This window comes from Gracilinanus agilis, chromosome 6 (genome assembly GCF_016433145.1).
Source record: "Gracilinanus agilis isolate LMUSP501 chromosome 6, AgileGrace, whole genome shotgun sequence".
Taxonomy (NCBI): domain Eukaryota; kingdom Metazoa; phylum Chordata; class Mammalia; order Didelphimorphia; family Didelphidae; genus Gracilinanus; species Gracilinanus agilis.
The window spans coordinates 205,866,180-205,888,169 of NC_058135.1; the positions used below are offsets into that span (position 1 = coordinate 205,866,180).

The window sequence follows — 21,990 nt, forward strand, 5'->3', positions numbered from 1 at the left end:
AAATTAACTAAACAAGCAGAATAAGAGTTCTGGTTCTACCATTGGCATGGTTCATGAATTTAAATCAACCTTCAGTCCTTTAAATAATTCAGACTCCTCACTGTGAAATACTGCTAATTTTTCAGGATGGGATTAGTCACATTTAGAATATTTAAATTGTTTTGTAGCATTAAAATGCTAAGTGTAGTCCTCTGTGCTTACTCCTTTAAAAAAAAACTATCTCCAGTATCAGAGCTCTAAACTGTTGTTTTGGAGAAATTTGATTTTATAATACTTACTATTCTTCTTGGTAAATTCCTTGTTGGCTCTTTGAACTCTAGCGTGTGTTTTTGTTTGGTTTTGTTTTCTAGATTGATGGTAGGAAAAGAACCATAGTGAAAGCTATGATTCCCTATTAGAAAAATGGAAATTTTAAAAAGAGAATACTACATTGTTCTTCTGATTGATATACCTCTTTCAGTAGTGTTAACTCTTGATATTTCCGACTCATATCCTAAACAAGCATTGGCTATTTGAGAAGCAACATAATATGACAGACAGAACAGCTTGGGTTCTAGTCCTGATTCTTAAATATGACTGTGGCACCTAGGAGTTAACTTTGCCATTCAGTACTCTGTGGACCTTGCTATAAGACCATAAGTGCAGAGAAGTTAACAATAATGTTAATAGCTAGCGTTATATAGTAGTGACTACTATATTCCAGGCTCTATGCTAATGTACCACATTTGATCCTCAAAACAACCCCACAATTTAAGCCCTATTAATGTTTTTTACAGTTATGGAAACAGGCAATCAGAGATTAAGTGATTTACCCAAAGTCACAAATCTAGTATGTGTCTGAGGCTAGATTTCATAACTCCAGGTCTGCACTCTATCTACTTTGGTCCTCAGCTGCCTGGCAAAGAGAACCTACACTAGTGAAATCTTAGGACTGATCTCTATTCCTGTTCTATTAAATGTTTAGAGTTAACATCAATTGAAAGTCTTAATACATATTTTCTCAGAGATACTGGATATTTATCAATATTAATTTTTTTCTTTAGATCAGAAAATAAAGCTCTGCCCTCACTATAATAGTGCATAGAGTATCAGAGTTGGAGTGGCCAACGTTTACCAGCACACACTACCATCAGATATCTAGTTCAGCTGGAAAAAGTTTCATTTGAGTTGAGTTTTAAAGAATCAATAGAAATTAAACAGAGGAGAAAAGAAAAGGAAGGAGGGGGGAATGCTGTGAGCCAGAGGCAAGGAAATATGGGTTTAGCTCAAGTTTAATCACAACAAAGACTAGAGGAATTAAGACTGCTAGATTATAGAAGACCTTGGGTGTCAGGCACAGTTGGTTAAATTTTATTTTAAAAATAGTCATTGAAGGATTCTGAAGAGTAGAATCATATCTCAGATTTAGGCATAAGAAAGAATAGTGGTCTAAAGATTGGAGTGAAAAAGAAAGGAGAAAGGTATATTGGGAGATTATTACAATACATTGGGCAAATGATGATGAGGACCTATAGATTAGAATGTCGAGAATAAGAATATTATGGAAATAAAAAAACACAAGACCTTGTAACTGATGTAAATGAGAATGAAAGGAAAGAAAATCTAAGATAACAACAACATTTTTAATATTGGGTAAATGATGGTGTTGGAATGAGTACTAGAAAATGAATCATTCAAAAGACAAGGAAGGAAATGGTATCCTAAAAGAGTTCAAAAGTGTTAGATCCTGCAAAGAAAGATGAAGACTTCAAAACAGTTATTATACTTGGTAATTAGGCATTCCTTGGTGATCTTGGAGACAGTTGCTTTCAGAAAATTAATGAAGACAGAAGACAGACTTAAGGGCGTAGGTGGTAAGAAAGTATACACAGTTGGGATAAACAACTTTTTCTCTTCATTTGTTATAATATAAATAACAAATAAGGGTTTTACATAGAAAATCATCTTAGATGTAATGGTATTAAAGGAAGCATCAGTGCTTCTCTTGAACCTCACCTGTGGGACTACTATGAAATTCAATTTTTTCAAATACTAGCAACTTCAAAAATCCTTGAGTTTTGTCATTTATTCAAAAATCTTATAGATTCTCAGAATGTTGAGGCTACATTGGTTCAAAACTTAAGGATACATAATAGTTAATAAACCATTTGATAAGTGTCAGTGTTAGATTTTTCAGTGTTCTTAGATGTTTCATTCAGAATCAGAATATAGTTCAGGGCCCTTGAACTGTGTTGTGGTATAATAAAAAGACTTGCTTACATAATAGGAAATTGTTGAAGGGAAAAATTTATTTTCTGTCATTGTTGACCCTGAACAGCAGGTCTTTTAATCCAAGATTCTAAAGAATGTAAACTTTTATAGTGTATACGGCCTAACTTCTCGATTGATTTTTTTTTTTTTTTAAGATAGATGATAAGTGTTTATTTCTGGCAAAGAAGATAAAAAGCCAGCCTTGAAGCCAGGAAGACTTGGGTTCAAATCCCACCTCTTAAACACATATCTGATGCATTACCCTTAGCAAATAATTTAACCTCTCTGTGGTCTAGGCTAGTGTATCCAACAGGGTGCCGTCCCCATAGAGTACTGCCAGATTAATAGAACACAAATTATTTAAACTATATGGTTTTCTAAGTCCCTGCAGCTGCAAGAAGCTATATATAAGGTTTAATGGCCCCATTTCTATTTGAGTTTGACACCACTGCTCTAGGCAACATTGTCTAAGACTTATGTTTCAGAGAACAGGCCAGCTACATAAGTAGGAGTTTATTCCCACTAAAGTTCCAGTGGAATAATTGGTCCTATCCCTCTTTCACCTTTGCTAGATGCTGAGGTTACAAAGACAAAAAATAAAGAAAAAGAAAAGTACACTGTAAATTAAGGGTATAAAATGTACTGGGACTCGGCCTCTTCATCTATAAAATCTTTTCTTTATAGATGGATTGTACTAAAATAATTCCTGAAATTACACCTTAATTTTTTTATTCTATTAACTTGTTTACTTGTTTGAGATACTTTATTTTGACTTTTTCCCCTAATGTTTCTGTTCATCAACAACTTCCATTTAAATTCCTCCAGGATAACAAACCATTGTCATTATACTAAAAATGCAGTCAGTGACATATGTTTATGTTATAAAAGTCCTTTCCTGATTCCCCCTCAGCTATTAGTGCCTCCCTTTCCCATTACTTTGTCTTTACTTTGTTTATACTTTATATATGCTTATGTATAAATGTTGTTCCCCCTGTTGAAAATAAAAGCTCCTTGAGAGCACGGGCTGTTTGATTTTTCCTTTTTTATCCACAGTGTCTGGCACAGAGTAAATACTAATTGATTGATTGATTGAAGGACAGGAGACTTTACAACTTGTTCTACAATATTGAATTTCCTTAAAATGTTTTAATTCTGTTTTTGAACAGTTGAACCACAGAAAATTACCGTGTTGGAGAATGATTCAACAAATGTAAGTTTTATTAATTATTAGATCTTATTTTACACTGTATGTCATTGGTAGTGATACCCCAGGAGTTTGTATCTCTTTAGAACAAAAGTAGACATCCACTAACATTAAATATTGCTTATTGGTTTCTAAGTGTCATATTATTAAAATATGTACCTCTACTTAGCCAACTGAGAATTGGGTTTCTCTCTCTCATGAAACCTAGTTGGCTTAGGTATCTGTTAAACTCGTGATTCTGAATTATAGTGTTCTTTTGGATTTTATTATTAAAAAATAATTACATTGTGAGGATTATATGTTTTTTCAGAATGATGTTTTAAAAAGCTATTAAAGTGAGAAAATAAGAGATACTTAAAAATAGGCTAATGTGATGCCTTCCATGATGTTCTTTTAAATTATGAAACAAAAATGAATAATATAGAAACAGGTTTTGAGTGATAATACATATATAACCCAGTGGAATTGCTTGTCAGCTCTGGAAGAGAGGGAGAGAACATGTCATGTAACCATGGAAAATTTATGTTTAACTTTGTTACTGGAATAAAATAAGGGGGGAGAGTGTGTGTGTGTGTGTGTGTGTGTGTGTGTGTGTGTGTGTGTGTGTGTGTGTGTGTGTGTACACATATACACACATAGATATAGATATCTTTTTTCTTTATATATGTGGGTGTATACATGTGAAACAAGCTGAAGATACAATTTTAAAATTAGAAAACCAATCCTGTGAAGAACATACATAAATTTGAAAATTAACCTTTATTTGCAGCTAGTTGCTAAATCATAGTGTCTTAAAGCTAGGCGTTGCCATTTTCTAACTCAGCCTCCTTGCTTTAAAAATGAAAGATTTCACCCATGGGCCTTCTACACTTATGGATTTTAAAGATAAATGGGAAAGTGAAATAATAATAATTGGAGAAAGGAGGTTTTTAAAAAGGGATTTTCCCTCTTCCACCTTGAATAGGGCTTCCATGTTTCCCCTTAACTCTTTAAGAAACAGGTAAAGGAATTCTTTGGACCAGTCTATCCTACATGAACCTCTTAAAAGGAAGGTGGCATGTGCTCAGAGAACTCAAGGTTCTATACAAAATGGAAAAAACATGCACTACATTCTCTTCCATTTATATTTGATCAACAGATAAGTTATAGGAAATTATTTTCAGTTTTAACCTCTTAGAATGATGTGTATTAAATGGCTTTATACTTTTCATTTTAGGTAAAAAATTCAGACTTGGAAATAAATGAAGACGTTCACAGTTGCAAGGAAAGGAAAACAAAGATTTCAGAAAACACTAATGAAATAAAAGGTAAATAAATTGCAGAATAATAATGACTTGCACTAAAACTTGTTTTCTCCAAGTTAGTTACTTTTTTATTTACTAACCACCTTGAGGTTCATGCCTTTCCTTAAATAATTAGAACTTCTCCATGTAACCAAAGTTATATTCATCAAACACTTTGTCAAAAACCTGTCATATGCAAAGACACCTTGCTTTAGGTACAGGAGGAGACAGACAAGGACATCACTTCCTTTAGATCAGTAACACCACTCAGAATTCAAAAACCCACATATCTATCATGGCCAAACTAAAGAGAGTCCTAGCTCTGAGAGCTTAGGACAAATAGACTACTGAGATAGAAAGGAAATAGGAAGAAGGCAACACTGATACTTCCCATTCTACCAAGAGGAAAGATGAATCATCTTTACAACAAGATTCCACAAGGTCAAAAGATTGATCTGCTTGCTGTTAACCCTTTTTGAGTTCATTTTTAACTTGTGGACCTGATTCTCTGTACAGGTACATCCTAACTAGGGGTAGACTTGGGCCAATTAGTTCTCTTTGGTATTATCACAGCTTTTCCTTCTGTACATCAGTTTCCTGTGCAACTCTTAAATCCAAATAGAAAAGCAGGCTAATTTTTTTTTTAAACTTGGAAAGAATTACATGAATAATGAATAGCAAAATGAGTAGAACCAAAAAAATGTTATACATGGCTATAAAATTAATTCTGGAAGAATAAACTGTGAATGTTACCTCCAGAAAATGAACTTAAAGAGGAAAACATGAAAGACTTAATTTATATGAACATATCAGCCTCCTAGACTATGCCTTCTAAGAGATGCGGGGAGGGTAGGGAAGGGCAGGAACACTTGTGAATGGGATTTATAATCTCCATCTGAAGAAGAATAAGCTAACCATATAAGAGATTTGTGCTTTCATTTATGGACAATCTCCTTTTTCTTGTTATATGGAAATGCTTGTTTTACTTGATTTTTTTTTTTTTTAAGAAAAAAAAATTTTAATGTAATTCAAATAGAAAACTTCATTAGAGGCATACTGTGGAGACCAACAACAACTAACAGAATAATTCTCACAACAGATAATAACAATTAAGTTTATGCTTTGTTTTTAGCACCATACTAACAGAGAAAGGTACAAAGTGTAGATAATGCTTCAGTCGCCTACTTCCAGTCTAGTGAGAGGTTTCTGTTAGGACACTAACCGAAATAACTACAGTATGAAGTATTACATGATAAATTCATCAAGAACTTTTTTTTTTTTTTAAGAAAAAATTTTTCCATGGTTACATGATTCATGTTCTTGCTCTCCCCCAATCCCCCCGAAGCCGACACACATTTCCACTGGTTTCCTCATGTGTCATCAATTACTGAAGTACTCCTTGATATGAGCCATGTTCCCATAGAGAATCTAAGAGTTGAATAAAAGGAGAATTTATTTCCCTTTGTAGTTCTGAAGAGTTTGTTAATTTAGGCTCCCAAACCTCATAATGATCATTGCAGCGAAAGACTCCTAACTTTTATATTTAATTGTTAGTAGATAGACCTGCCAATGAAAAGGACATCTATGAAGCTGTAAAAAGTCAAACTGTTGAAGTGAAAGAAGAGGTAAGTTGTTCTGTAAGATGGAAACTTTAAAAAATATGGGTGATAGGCTCAATTTATTGATATAATTTTAAAAGAACAAAAAAATTTGGGAACTGAAAGAAAATTTAGTCATCTGATCGGATCTCCTGATTTGACAGATAAGGAAGCCAATTCACTAAAGAAGTGGTCCCATCACTCATTAAGAGCAGAGTTAAGACTAGAACCCAAGTCTCTTAGCTCATGGTCCTACATGTTATGGCATATTTATAAAATTATTTCTGAACACAGTGGTTCTTTAAACATGACAAATTTTGTGATTGTTTGACATGCCTAGCTCTAACACTCACTTGTAGGACCATATGTAAGGTGTGTACTAATCACTTAGTAGCCTCAACTTTTTCATCTCTTAAAATATAATCATATTTGCATTTTTCCCCAAGGGGTTAGAGTACTTTAAACTTAAAATATTATGTAAATGTGAATAATCATTATGCCTAAATTGCAGATCTAGGTAATTTATCTACATATAGGTTAGATATTTTGAACTAACAGAGATCCAGAGATTTTAAGAGGCTTTACTTTCAGAAAGAAAAAAAATAGTCTCAATGTTTTTCAAAATGCATCTTCAAGTTTAACTTGCTAAATTTCTAGTTTTTTTCAGCTTAAGTAAATTCATTTTAGAACTAATAATGTTGCTAGTAATATAGTAGTATGACTCTGGTTCTAAATTCTCTTGTTTTATTTGTCATATTCCTGCTTAATTATAGCTAGGATTTCCTTGCCAAGAAGATAGAAATAATATACCTAGAAGAAAAAGGAAAAAATATTCTTCCTTTTCAGAAGATGAATTAGGTAAGTGAAATACATAAAGATATTTTGTTATTTTCATATAATCTATTGACAAGGACCCCAAACTGGGTCTTACATGGAATAGGTTCAGTCTTGGGGACTTATATCATGTCTTTGGCTAATTTTGTCCCCAATCAGTTTCCTTTGGGAAACTCAAACTATAGCTGGTCTAAGTTTTAGAGGTATGAATAAAAGGAGTCCTAGCAGCCACAAATGCAGCTGAACAGGTATAGAAAGCCTACTTGCTTCATTACACTAAAAATACAAAGCAACCACAAAGAAGTTACAGTAACCCACAAGTAGTCAGTACAACTCTACTTCCTTTTGAAGCAAATTCCACATTCACCAGAAAAACCTCTATAGGACTCCAGTTTTATGACAATACCCTGAATCTTTGGACTTATCTCAGCAGTGAAACAAATTTCAGATTGCCAGAGAAGCAAACTCCAACATTCCAATAAATCTCACTAGGGACCAATATAGTACTTTGGCCTTATATTCTGCATTATGGGAGAAAAATACTCTGGGAGGAAAATGAACTTGAAGTTGTTAGAAAGGTAACACTACCACCCCCATTCCCATTAATCTATAGTTACCAAACAATTTTCAGTACTAGCAGAAGATAAGCATAAACCCTTGCATTTCAGTCCTTAATGTCATGGCTTAGTCTTCTCTTGCTGCTTATCCAGCTCTGAGGTCACATTAATGATCTTCCCTCCAGGAATTCTTGGTGTTTGTCCAGGAACTCCTACCATTCAGCCACATGTTTTCCTCTCCTGTGGTCAAGCATGTGTAGCTGCAACATGCTTCTTTCCCTGGCTCTTTGTGAATAGGTGAAATAATACTTGCTATTCCACCATTGCTCCAATTGCTATCATTTTCTGGGTTTAAAGGATCTAACACTTTAAAATGTATTTTCCCACATTAAAATTGGTAGATAAATAGGACAGAAAATTTATGAATGTAATATATTTCTTTGCCTCACATACAGACCTGAAGATTTAGTTCTTTTCCATGCTGGCCTAAGAAGTTCAGGATCCTCTTTATTTCTTAAGTTGCAACTGAATTAGTCTAAGTCTCCCAAGGTCTTTGGAGTTAAGGAAGACCTCTGGCCAACCTAAGTGCTTCCCAACTTTTCCTATTCCCTAGTTATACGTAATCATAATCTTCTTTAAGACTATCTCAAACATGGCTGGTAATAGTCCCAATGCATTCAACCCTAGTCAAACTATAGCTGGAATATTGTGTTCGGTTCTGGGCCCCACCTCTAAAGAATGACATCAGCAAATCAGAGTATCCAGAGGTAGTAGACTTGCATGATGGCCACAAAAACCTTCCAGACCAGAACTATATAAAGCTCTTTTGAGTGGAACTGGGCAAATTTGTCCCGAAGAAGATAGAGTTGGCCATGGGGAAAAGACATAGAAGCCAGCCATCTTCTAGTATTTTAAGGGTTATCATGTAGAAGAGACATTAAACTTTTCTGTTTGGCCCCACAGGGAAGAATTAAGAGCATTGGGTAGGAGTTACACAGTAACAGATTTAACTTCTTTATTAGGAAAAACAATAGTAAAGCCATCCAAAAGTGGAAAAGAGTAGTGGGTAGGGGGGAGTGGGAAATACTATTTTGAGAGAAAATAGGCTTCTTCTCTTTAGAATTATTCCCTGTAAATAAAAAAAGAACACTTTATTATTGACCACTATAATTTCTCTTTTAATTCTGGTCTATAATAACAGCTTAGACATAAAACCTCATCTGTGGACCATCCTATTTACCTGCTGATTATCTGCACTAATTAATATTCATTTACGCGGTGCTTCCTACATACCAGTTAATAATCGAATTCCAACCAATCTAAGCATTTAAGTGCTTTTTCTATTGGGAATAAGAATCCCATCTTTTTTCTACTATACTGTCCTGTATATAGTTTTTCAATTAGTGCCTCTTAATTTATTTGTCATTTATGACACCAAAGTCTTGTCTTCTGTTCATCCCATCCCATATTTATATTCATAGAATTGTGAAGTTGCAAAAAACCAAAAGATTACCAGATCTGACCCTATTATTTTACAGGTGAGGGAGACAGCCCAAAGAAGTGACTTGCCCAGTCATATAACTAATTAATGTCCATATCCCAGTACCTAAGTTTCCTGACTTCTAGCCCAGTATATACCAGAATTTGCAGTGCTGGTCCAAGGGTTCGAGCTAAAAATTCTTTGAACTGCACTTTATGTATTAAAAAGTTGTAAAAAATAGTATAGGCAGTATCTTAAATTACCCTGGGGTTCACTACATTTTATCATTACTGTTTTAGTTTTTTGTTAACTATTTTTGAAAGGGGTTTGTGGAACAAGAAACCTTGAGAACCACTGCTGCATGATACTACTCTATTGTTGGGTTTTTTGGATTTTATCTCATTTTTATAATAACATTTTGCTATTGGCATAGGTATTTTGAATTAGGTTTTTTGTTCTAGGGCACTAACAATTAGTGAAAACCTAATTTAGTACATGATAAACATACTGTTGATTCTTTGTTCCAGTTATCATAAAAGATATTGAGTAATCCTTAGTCCCAAATTCTTTGATATAGGCTTCCCAAACTGATTTTGGACCTTTTGTTTGATATTCAAAACACAGTCAAGATCATCATTTTGAATAGTATAATCAGAATTGTATTTTCTTCATTTGCCAGTGAGAATGCAGATCAAAATTAGAGCCTTAGTTAAATTAAGATGGATGTTTTGCTCTTCCCCTCTGTCCATGTGGCCTATCACTATCTTACAAAAGAATACTGTTTTACCTACATAAACTGCTCTTTTTTTTTCCCTAGTAGCTCTTCTATATAATTGCAGACTGATTCAGCAGAGTGAAAGCAATCCCCACAAGTCTTGGCCAAAATATTCTTAGTAGCATGAAAATAAAGTATGCATTTAATCACTTCTTTTTTTGGTGATAGTTATCATTTTATCTATTATATGTGCATTCTAACACTGATAAGAGTCACAAGAAGGGACCCTGGTGCTTCTAGGAAGCTGGATGTTAACATTCATTTATTAGAAAGTATCACCAAGGAGTTGTTCATGGTTCTGTAAATTCCATTAAGTGACTATTATAAATATAATCATGTATAGTTTGCTTTGCTAAGTCAAAAACCAATGTTCAGTTCTCAAATCCTAATTTGGTCATATGTATTCATCACTTTTGACTTCTTTATGATTCAGCTTAGAAATATTTCTATTAGTTATGGTAATTTTTAAGACATCAGATGCTATTTATACCTGGAATAATTTTATTTTTCATGTAATTGGTCTTCTAAAGTTTATCCTTCTGTGATCATGTCTAAACTGATTTACAGATGATAACCCAGGCTCATGCAGCAAAGAAGTGGTACAGAGTCAGTGTTCTGAAACAAAATCACAAGTTATAAAGGTATTTTACCCACATATGCTGGTTTGGGGGTTTGGTTTTTATTGTTTTTGTTTTTGTTTTTTTGATAACCTGATTATATCACTGTGAATTCTTATAATACTCCTTTTTAATTCTTCTGCCCACTTTACTTCCACATAATAATAGCTGATAGAGAGCTTTCTTACAGTAGCTCTATGAAGAAGATGATAGAGCTTATAATCTCCATTTGAGGCTGAAAATATAATTAGGAAAGTGAAACTGTTAACATGGATAATAGAATTGACTATTTTTTATCAGACAAAACAATCTACATTCAATGCTATTGTCATTTTCATAAGAAATTTGGATATTGTCAAAACATTCTATTTTTTCTAAAAATAACTGATAACACTTTTTTAAAGCCAACTTTAAAATAAATTTAAACTCTCAAGTAATTGAAAGAAAAACAAATCCATGAAGAATTCTCAGACTTCTCAAAAAAAAAAATTGGATGGTTTCTTCTTTTCACTGCTCACCTAGAAAATGTTTAGGGAAAGGAAACTCTTGATATTGAACTAAATAATTAGAATCAATTTCCATTCCCCAGTATGTGGAAGTAAAGGGGAGTTTAAGTGCTTAGATGCTTTTGTACAGAGCAATGTAGTATTCAAGTTTTATGTGATCTTGTACTCTTGAAGGTGTTAACCTACCTTTATATTAAAAGGCAGGCATAAAAGATGGGTTTTTTTTAATGTTACTAATAACAACCTCCAAAAATAAAGGGCCAAAAAGACTTACAGATATACATGCCACCTAAACTTAATTGGTTCTCTGAAAACATGAAGTTAGGGCAAAACTAAGTCACCTACAGTAAAGTCAGGGTTCTATAAATTTCTGCTTGATTTATTAACATTATTGAAAAGCTGTATTAGTAGGAAAAATATTTTATGGAATGTATCTATTTTATAATATTAGGAATGGTGAAGAGGGTGGAGACTAATAGAAAAACAGGTTTGAAAAAGAAGTGATCTACTCTTGCTCTTTTTTCACATTCTGAGTAGGAAGAGAGTTCTGAACGTACAGAAGAGATATGCCAAGAAAGTATTAAAAATACTGCTACTTTAAGTTCCATGGCAGAAAAGGGTAAGTAACATGATATATTTGTCACATAATTAGCATAAATTATTTTGAGAATGGTTATGGCAATAATGAGCAACCTATAATCTATTCAGTATGTTTGTTACTTGGCATGCAAATCTTCACTTAGTTACTTAGCTCATCTTTTTCCTTTTAAAAAAAAAAGGAAGGAAGGAAGAAACACTCAACTGCTTTTATATGGCTCTCTGCAGTTAGTAAATACGAGTTTCAAATTTGGATCCTCATCTGTTGATTATTAAACATTGTCATGCTAATTTAAATTGTCTTTTTCCATGGGTTAGTCATGAATTGGTTATTTTGCTATAATCTTGACTACAGCATAGCTCTCCATAAGCTGGGGAGGGAATAGTACTGGAACTGATTGATGGGATTCTTCAGGCCATGTATACTGCAGTATTTCCTCTGAGCTGTGCCTTTTCTACAGGTGAGCATAGTAACAAGGAACATAATGATGAAAAGGCAGAGGAGAATGAAGAGGACAATGTGAAATCTCCAGAGGCAAGCCTTTATTCAAGTTTTTTTAATGGGGGAAATGTCAAGATAAAAATACAAAAGATTCTGTTCCAGTATTGTGAACTCAATAGCTTTATTTTTGAGCATCCCTGTGTGTAAGGGACTGTTCTAGGTTCTTCAGAAAAGATAGTTTTAATGAAATATAAAACACCATCACTGGTGTAGAAATGTCTTTTCTCCTTAAAAGTTTTTCCTCAAAAAAAGAAGACAGCATGGTGAAGTCACAGAAAAAGGACTAGCAAGTCTGAAATCCTTGGCTCCTTGCTTAGTTTTGCTCCTTTAGAAGCTATCTGATCTTGAGCAAGAAACTTGTCTTTAAGCTGCAGTTTTTCTTAGTTGTAAAACTGGGATAACAGTGTACATCTCACAGAGCTCTTTGGAGGAACACATGGTGTGGCTATTAAAACTCTTTGTACTTTATTAAACACCATATAAATATAAATTGCATCATTATTGTCAGGTTTCAAAGTTGTTATTATTGTTATTACTACTACCACACCTTTCCAAACCAATAGGCTTTTGAGACCAAAGTGCATTTGGTAGGTAGAGTGCCTTTAATTGGGGGGGAGGAGGTATAATAAGGTTCCATTTCATAGCATAGGTGCTCTGCACTAATTCTTTATCTACACCACACCACATCAAAATCTGTAATGATAAATTTGTTTATCTCTATAAGGTCAAAGTTCCGTAGCATAAAACCGTTAAAAGAAATGTTCAAATAAGGAGACCGGTAGAATATTTGAACCCACTGTATTTACGAAGGTGTACATTCCCTAGGTGTACAATGTGCTTTCATGTTTCACCCAAATATTGACATATAGAGTCTAATTGTCCAATTTAAAAAAAAAAAAACAAACTTTCTAGACTGGAAATAATACTATAGCCTTTTTTTTATTCCTCCTTTAGGAAGACCATCCTGTAATAGTTAAAAGAAAAAGAGGAAGACCACGTAAATACCCTATAGAAGTAACAGTAAAAACTAGTAAGTAATAAGTTTTTTAATTCAATTAAATTATTTGATATATTTTCAGTTGGACATGAAATGATTCAAGTTGATTTTTTAAAATTAGCTTTTAATTCTTTTTTTTTTTTTTAGAAGAAGACTCCAAAACAGATACTGATATGGTAACTGTAAGTTTTTCCTCCTGCCAACCTTCCTCTTGCAGAAAACAAACTGTAATTAACATATTTTTTCCCTTCACATAGTTTACCACAATACATATATTTTGCATTGTCATTGTGATAGCAGACCATAGTGTCAAGTCCTACCCTGGTCTTGGCTTACTAGACATGACTATTGTCCACATGCAACCATGCCAGTATATTTTCCAAAATAGTTGTTGATAAGCATTTATTGGAGAAGTTTCCTTACTAGATATTCCCTACGCCAATAAAATCACAAGTCTGGACCAAAAAATTAAATTGAAACTTGTATCCCTCAGTTAAAAATAGAAAAAATTCAGGTGAACTCTCATGACTACGAAAAATATAAAGGCATTCTCTTGGCTGTGCTAAGCTAATGGAATTGGATGATAATAATTCATACACCGTTTTAGTTCTTATTGTTTCACACATGAAATTAAAGGAATTGTTATTTATTCCTTAAAGTCTAATGGCTTGCCTGGGCCTTTGTAAGTTTTCTTTATGCAGAAATTTGAAAGGCAGCATGATGTAATACAATGAACACTCAATTTGAGCTTGAAAGTACCTAGGCTTTTTCACAGTTCTTCTGTTTACTAGCACTTGATCATAACCAAATCACTTCACTTCATTGGGACTAAGTTTTTCACCTGTAAAATGAGGTTTGACTAGATAACCTCCAAGTTCCCTTTCACATCTAAATTTATGGCTAAAATAAAAGAAAAATGTGACTATATTTTGTAAAGTTAAGTTTTAAGCTAATTATTTCTTACATGAACAGTTTTAATATACAAGTGAACTTTGTTCTAACACTGTTCTCCATCAAGTTCAGTTGTAAGCATATACTGTAAGCATCTAGTTTGGTATGTATTATCAAAGAAGGTTTATAAATACTATTTTCTGTTTGTATAACAACATTGAAGCAATCCATATCTATTATTTCCTTTAATCCTGAAGTATCTAAAAGATTTCCTTATAATATAGTAACATGTATGTCCAAAAACCTTCAGTCATAATTTTTAAAACATTGAATTAATAATAATTCATTTTCTCTAATACTTAAGAATTGGAACTTGGGAATTTCTAAAAGGGAAGCTATGTTCAGTCCAATTCAACAATTTTCTCTAGAATATTATTAATAATGCCATTCTCCTCGGGCTTCACACATTATTTTGTATTCAGATGTGTTTGCCATATTGTGTTGAGAATCCCTCTTAGACTATAAGCATCTAGAAGTTAGAGACCATTCTTACCTCAACCTACTGTGTTTCTTAATGCCCAACAGTGCCCAGCATGTGGTAGGGGTTGCCTCTTGTAGGAAATAATCTGCTATGTTGGTCTAATTAAAAGACAGTGTATTTTCTTAGACTGTATTTAGCAGTCCCAAGAGCCAACCTGCCATCTCTTGGCATTCTTTCTTCCATTCCTGCTCATGTGACACTGCAGTCTACAGGCACATGCTATGGGTTCAAATGATATCAGCTTGTCAAGGAGGAATCAGAGCAGTTGAACTTGTGCTTCCTTATTCTTGAGGATTTATCACCTCATGATTTTTCCATGAATTCAGGCAGTTCCATATTTCCTAGACACAACTATCTGCTCTGCATTCATCTGGTCTATCTGGCCAATTAGAAATGTTATCTTTATAAGCAGTCAGAAAAAATTCATTCACTTAATGTTTAGTAAATACTTCTAATGTGAAATATACTATAAAAGCTTCTAAACGTTAATTAGTCTTTAAGAATATGATAAAGTCATTAAACCTTTAGTTTTCTAGCCTCTATACGATTTTGTTAAAATGTGCTAATTTAGAGAGATTTCCCCCCCCCCCCTCTTTAGATACGACAATCTCCACTGAGGGACAGAGTGAAGATTGCTCAAACAGGTATGGTTCTTTCAGCATTCCTGTTTGTAATGAGTGGGAAAGCTGTGTGTTGTTTAGGGGTGGGGTGAAGAAGGGGCAGGATTTTAGCCTTTAATTCCATTATTCAGTGATAACCAAGTTTCATGATATATGATAGATAAAAAGCACCTTGCACTTGGAATCAGAAACCCTACATACAAGACCCCATTCATCTACCTTAGTTACATCTATAAGTAACCAAACCTCTATAACCTCTATTAAATGGAGGTAGTTCTAATACTACCTAGCTCCTGGAGTATTCTGAGTGAAGTTCTTTGAAAGCCATAAAGTATCATATAAATCTGAACTTTTAACATAATTGTAACCTAGTGGTTTTCCTCCCTGAGATAAGCCTCCTTTTACTCTAGTAGAAGGTTAAAGTATACTGAACAAACAGCCTCTTCTTCACAATTTACCTATAGATTTTCATTCCACAGATGAAATGTTGACCTGTCACATTTTTTACATTTAACTGGGTTTGGTCAGCCCAGAGTCAAAGTCAGAAAGAGCTGTTTTGAAGGATCCCTAATTTCTCAAATAGTGCTGACTGCATTTCATACTTGTCCTCTCATCCTTTGCAGCTCTTATTCATGAATTTTCCTGAGAGGTTCTACCCAGTATGGTATAGGTCTTCTGTTTCTTTTGATGTGATATAGATAGCAGTGAAGTACATATGAGAGGCATCACCTAATACTTAAAATATCTCTTGCAGCATGGCTGTTCCACTCTTCTTTTCCAGTCATATTGCCTTTTGATAATATCTTTTCCACTCCTCTCTTATAACATTACTAGAGTAATGTGTTGTAGTTTATTCATACTTACCATGAGATTCTCCATGATAGGTGCTTTTCCATGAAAAATCAAAAACGTTGTTTTAGTATATAGAGATGAAAACAACTTTTTTAAAAAGTCCTGGAATTAGAAACAAAACAGAGTTTCTGTTGTGTTTGGTTTTTTCTTTAATTTATTCTAATATGCTACATACCTTCTATAATCTGGTTCCAACTTAAACTTTCCAGTCTTATTCACTTTAATCCCTTTTGTGTAGTCTATCCTAGAAACTGGCCAATTCACTGTACCCTGAGCAAATATATTTCCTAATTCTGAGCCTTTGTGCACACTCTTTCATATACCTTAGATGTCCTTTTCTTGTCTCGGCCTACTGACATCTTCCCTTTTATTCAAAGCCCAGTTCAAGTGACCTTCCTCTGTGAAACTTTCCTTTGAAACACCCTCCCATGGAAAACTAGAAAGTAATCATTTCCTTCATCTAATGTCATACATTTTATTCCCTTCTACATGTATCATAGACTGATCTGTATCATATTTATCTATATAGGTACATTAACTTCAACTAGATTCATAGACTCCTTTAAGGTCAGAATCTTTATCTCCCACAGTGCCTAGCACAGTGAATTGCACCTGGCAGATGCTTAGTAAATTTTTTTTGAATGAATGTATGTGAGGGGTCAGAAACAAAAGATGTAATTATAGACAGCTTCTCTTTGTAGCTAATCATGACAGATAATTATTTATAATTTTTGTAATGTTTGTTTTCTAGAAGCCAGAGGAAGGGTGAAATAATGGGGTTCTTCTCGGAGTTAGATGGGAGAGTAGAGGAAGTAAGCTTTCGAAATGATTGTAGAGAAATGTCTGAGTTTGGGAAGGAAACTACTATTCTAGATCTATAAGTGAGTGGCAGGCAGAGACAAAAACATAGATAGAACTTCACACTGCAGATGGCAAATACATTCATCCCAGTGACTTACTTTTTTAAACTTTGTGTGGATATGGCCTTACAAGTGAGAGAATGAAATAAAAAAGATGTCAAATGTAGGGGGAAGCAGTAAAACTAACATAACATAAGCTTGAACATCTAATTTGAAACACATATATTTTAACTCATTTAAAGAATTACTCTTTTACAAAAATGAATAATATGGAAATGGGTTTGAATGATTTTATATATATATATAAAACCCCCCCAGTGGAATTGCTTGTCAGCTCTGGGAGGGGGAGGAATGAGGGGAGGGAGAAAACAGGAATCATAGGAAATATTAATAGAAAAAAATTTAATTGAAAAACATTTATTAGCTCAGTTTAATATAAAGAATTAAGTCATTCTAGAGTTTTGTGGCACTCAATATTAAGATAAAAATAAAATCAGCATTTTTAATTTGTTAGGCTTATAGCCAAGTGGGATATAGTTTGGATAGGCATGAAAATAATGAGGCATTTTTTTATAGTATTTTATCCTTTGAAGAGATAAGTTTGGATTGGTTTTTTTTCTCTTTTGAGTGACTATAAAGACAAGGCCTATCATCAGTAAGAGAACACTTTTCATTTATTCCATGTTTTATACAATGATAAACCATTTTTAATAAAGAAATTTTTTTAAAGAGATTCATTATGATATTGGCATTCTAGGTTAGCCATGTTATAATCACTTTTGCTAATTATGTTTCTAAGCACATGATTTTACCATAGGTTGTCTGAATATCAGTAACAAAACATAAAATAATTTCTACTTTTTCACTGCATTGTTGTAAAAAAATATATAATTTCCATCATTATCCTGAAGTTCTCTAGAAAAAACATAATTATCAGCAAGCCACTATAAGAAATCATCAGATATATTAAGATTTTGTGTTTGAAAAATATTCCCGCAATTTTTGCTTCACTTTATCATTAAATCACTTAGCTTTTTTTTTTTTTTTTTACAAAAATAAATTCTGAGGAAACTATAATTACATCTTTTATAGCATTGTTTTCACTGAAATTTAAAAACAAAAACTATATTAAAGGAAAATTATAAAGTGAACGTTGCCCCCCTCCCTTTCAAATCAATATAAATTTGTCTCCATAGAGAATTGATAGGTAACAAAAGATTCAGGATTATGGTTTTTATTTTGTGAGCTATCTGTATTATAGTGTCTGTTTTCAATATTGAGAATTTCCCTCTTAAGAGGAGCCAAATCTCCCATTATTAAATAAGCTAGATTGTGCACATATTTTTTTTTAATTAATACTACCTTACTGGGTCTTTACATAGTAGAGAACCTTAGTGCCTAAACAATTTAAAATAATAAGTATTAATGCACTAATTTCTTTGCTTGTCTTAAAGATGACCCTAATGAAGAAGCGAATTTGACCAATGTAAGTATCAGTTTTCTCTTAGAAGTAAATGTAAGTCTTAAGTGAAAATTGGAATTTCTTCTCAACTTGATTCTCATGATTTAATTGCATTTAGGATAACGGAGAAGAAAAAATAGTAGCAATTATACGCCGTAGAGGAAGAAAGCCCAAGCGCTCTTTCGCTGTATTAGAAGAAACTGGTATGATTCCAAAAAATTGGTTTTAACTGGTTGAAAATTACCTTTTTGATGTTCTTGAATACAGATTATTTCATCATTTTGAAATCAGTTTTTATTTGTATTTTTCTTTGAGGGAAAAGATCCAGTGCTTCACAGCTAGTATTAATATTATATAAATAGTGCAAATTGCTATAATCCCATGTCAGAATTGGTACATACCAGATGCTTTTTCTAAGTACATGTGAATTTTCTATTCTGGCTGTGAACTGTATAAGTAAACTATCTCAAATGTGTTTGAGAGATTGTTAAACAAGTGCAAATTGCAAACTCTAAAACAAAAAGGAAGTGGAAAACTACTTCTTTTTCTTCCAAGTCCCTTTCTGAGTTGTCCTTCTAAACTTAGTGATTATAGTGACTTTCAGAATTGTATAATACAACAGTTGAAATCTCTGTCCAAGCAGAAACATCAGAGCCAGAAAGAAAACGTCAGAAATCAGCATCTGAAGCAATCGAGGACAAAAAAGACCAAGAATCCGAGGAGGAGGAGGAAGAGGAAGAGGATGAGGATGAAAAGTATTCAAGAGCCACAACTAGATCAGCTACAAGATTAGAAGCTCAAAGGTAATAAGTCTGTTACAAAGAGTGTCATAATCACAGAGTCAGAAGTAAAAGAGATTTAATGATCTAATCTTTGCCTGAACCATAATCCCTTCTGTAAAGTGTTCCTCCAGTCTTCACTTAAAGATTCTCCTATTTTCCAAGGCAGCTCATCCATCCCACTTTGGGCTAAAGATATACTTGGCATGTATGTTTTAAAGAACTTTTTGAGGTTCACATTACTTCATATATCCTTTTTAAATTGGTCTTTTATTAGCTGTCCAGCACTCTCTTTACAGTGGCTATTCCAAACATCTGTGCTCTTTGGGTCCCCAACTTCACATCTTCTCCCCTCATGTCCTCATAAAGGAACCCCTCCTCCTCATGGACCTTGGTCCATGCTTGCCTTTCTTACCATCAGATGTATTTGTGAGTTTTTTCAAACCTTCATTCTCTCCTCCTCTGCTGGCTCCTTCCTCTCAACTACAAGCATGCCCTTGTCTTATTGCAACTATTTCTTTCTATCCTTCCCTCCTGTTCAGTGCCATGCTTCTAGAAAAATTATCCCCTCTATCTCTACTTCCTCTCTCTCTACTCATCTTTTAATTCCTTGTAGTCTTCCATTCATGCCTGTCCACTGTACTAAAATAGCTCTTGGTTGTTTTCTGTTTATAGTGTGAAGCTGTTGGCATATTATCTCCCCCAGGAGATTTTGAGATCCTCAAGGACAGGGAGGGCCTGTCTTTTGCCTTGCTTTGTATTTCCAGCTCTTAGCACAGTACCTCATGCATAGTGAGTGCCTAATAAATGTTTCTTAACTAACTGACTTTCAAGGGATGGTTAATAATGTCCTTATCATTGAATCCAGTGACTGTCTTCCTGTCCTTGTCCTAATCCTTAACCTCTGCATAGCATTTGACACTGGACCTGCTACCACCCTTTTCATCTTGGTACCATCTCTTCCTTATTATCCAGGCATCACTTCTTTCCTGTCTCTTATGTTCATGTTCAAAATCTAATAACATTCTTTGACTCTTCCTTTTCATTCACATCTTGTAAACATCCACTTGCCATATCCTATAACCCCTTCTATCACTTTAATTGTGATGTTTGTGTTACCATCATACTTACAGGCCCTCCCTGCCACTTGCCTAGACCATTGAAATAACTTCATCTTTAAGTCTTCCCACAGACTGAGAGTAGAATCTCACTGGCTTTTTCATCTGACCTGTATCTGGACAGTATAGCAGGTTTGCCAAAGATTTTTAATTAAATAAGGAGGGACCTACCACCTCCTGAAGCAGCTCATTCCTCTTTTGGGTGACTCTCATTGTCAGGACAGTTTTTCTTATCTCAAGCCTAAATCTTCCTTTTTCCAATTTATACCCATTGCTCCTAGTTCTGTTCTCTAATCCCCTCTTCCTTTTGATACCCCTTCAAATACACCTGCTTTGCCCACCCTATGTCTTCAAATTACACATACCCAGTTCCTTCAACTGTTCCTCCAACTGTTCCTCAGATATTCCAATCCTAAGGTCCTTTATCTCAGTTACCTTCTTTTGGATGCTCTCTAATGTCTTTAAAAGGTGGCTCCAGGAACCAAATACAGTATTCTAAATATGGCCTGACCAGAGCAAAGGTTTTTATTTATTTTTATTTTTTTTAAAGAGTACGGCTTGAAAATTAAGGACATGCTTACTACCTTTTTCCAGTTCTAGCCACTTCTCCCATTCTCTGTGACATTTCAGAGATCATTGACCGTGTTTCAAAAATTATACTGACCGGTGGGGGAGTTTCTTTTTTTTTTTTTTTTTAACCCTTGTACTTCGGTGTATTGTCTCATAGGTGGAAGAGTGGTAAGGGTGGGCAATGGGGGTCAAGTGACCTGCCCAGGGTCACACAGCTGGGAAGTGGCTGAGGCTGGGTTTGAACCTAGGACCTCCTGTCTCTAGGCCTGACTCTCACTCCACTGAGCTACCCAGCTGCCCCCAGGGGGAGTTTCTTTTGCTTGATTATATATATTTGTTTCAAAGATTTTGCTTTTCTTTCCTTCCACCCAGTCAGGAAGTGGGATTAGGAAGAAAAGAAATGCTTTGAAAAAATAAAAATTTTTAAATGTTTTTAATCACTGCTGACTTAAATTTAGGAGAACCTTATATGTTCTCTCATTATTTTATCTTCTTGGGTATTAAAAAGATAATTAAAATTGATCAGTTTTATTTTCTTTGTCACTTATCCTATCCATTCCAATGAAAGTTTCCATCTTTTCTTCAGTTAAGTAGTCTGTTAACATTTATATGTAGATTATAAGCCAGAAGCTCTGTTAGGTACTGGGGGTTCCTATCCTCAAACTTTGATTTTCCTTTTTATCCCAATACACCTTTGAAAACCATTTTTGTTTTTCTTAGATTCTTTGCCAGTCTTAGATCATTGTGAGCTTTAGCTTTCCTAACACTAATCACAAAACCATTTTAACTCATCCACTATTTTGTGTCCTTGCTTCCATCTTCTGAACATAGTTGTTTTTGTTTTTTAAATCTACATTGCTTCATAAGTTTCTTGTCTCCCTTCTGTTTCCTAAGAAAACTCCATTTTCCCTTTAGTTGAAACTATTTTCTCTTTAGAGTGTGTATAGAACTTAATTTTCAAGAGTTCCCATTCTCTTGGGCTGACTTTTTTGTTAAAATTTTAACCCATAAGATCATATCCTTAACTTTCCTCTGAGTGCTTTGAAATCTGCTCTGCCCAAATTGGATGAAATCAGACTTTGCCTGGCTTTCTTGAC

General features: G+C 34.0%; 1 protein-coding gene across 1 annotated transcript in view; it reads left to right on the plus strand.

The window, feature by feature from the left end:
• The window catches only part of BOD1L1 (biorientation of chromosomes in cell division 1 like 1), a 77,171-nt gene that overhangs the window by 43,562 nt on the left and 11,619 nt on the right, over positions 1 to 21,990 (plus strand). The window contains exons 14-26 of the mRNA XM_044681207.1: positions 3,417 to 3,460; positions 4,671 to 4,761; positions 6,292 to 6,362; positions 7,109 to 7,193; positions 10,549 to 10,622; positions 11,642 to 11,723; positions 12,163 to 12,236; positions 13,158 to 13,233; positions 13,348 to 13,382; positions 15,231 to 15,276; positions 18,419 to 18,450; positions 18,545 to 18,629; positions 19,067 to 19,229. Coding sequence (XP_044537142.1) covers positions 3,417 to 3,460; positions 4,671 to 4,761; positions 6,292 to 6,362; positions 7,109 to 7,193; positions 10,549 to 10,622; positions 11,642 to 11,723; positions 12,163 to 12,236; positions 13,158 to 13,233; positions 13,348 to 13,382; positions 15,231 to 15,276; positions 18,419 to 18,450; positions 18,545 to 18,629; positions 19,067 to 19,229 — 958 coding nt within the window. The remainder of the gene's footprint in view (positions 1 to 3,416; positions 3,461 to 4,670; positions 4,762 to 6,291; positions 6,363 to 7,108; positions 7,194 to 10,548; positions 10,623 to 11,641; positions 11,724 to 12,162; positions 12,237 to 13,157; positions 13,234 to 13,347; positions 13,383 to 15,230; positions 15,277 to 18,418; positions 18,451 to 18,544; positions 18,630 to 19,066; positions 19,230 to 21,990) is intronic.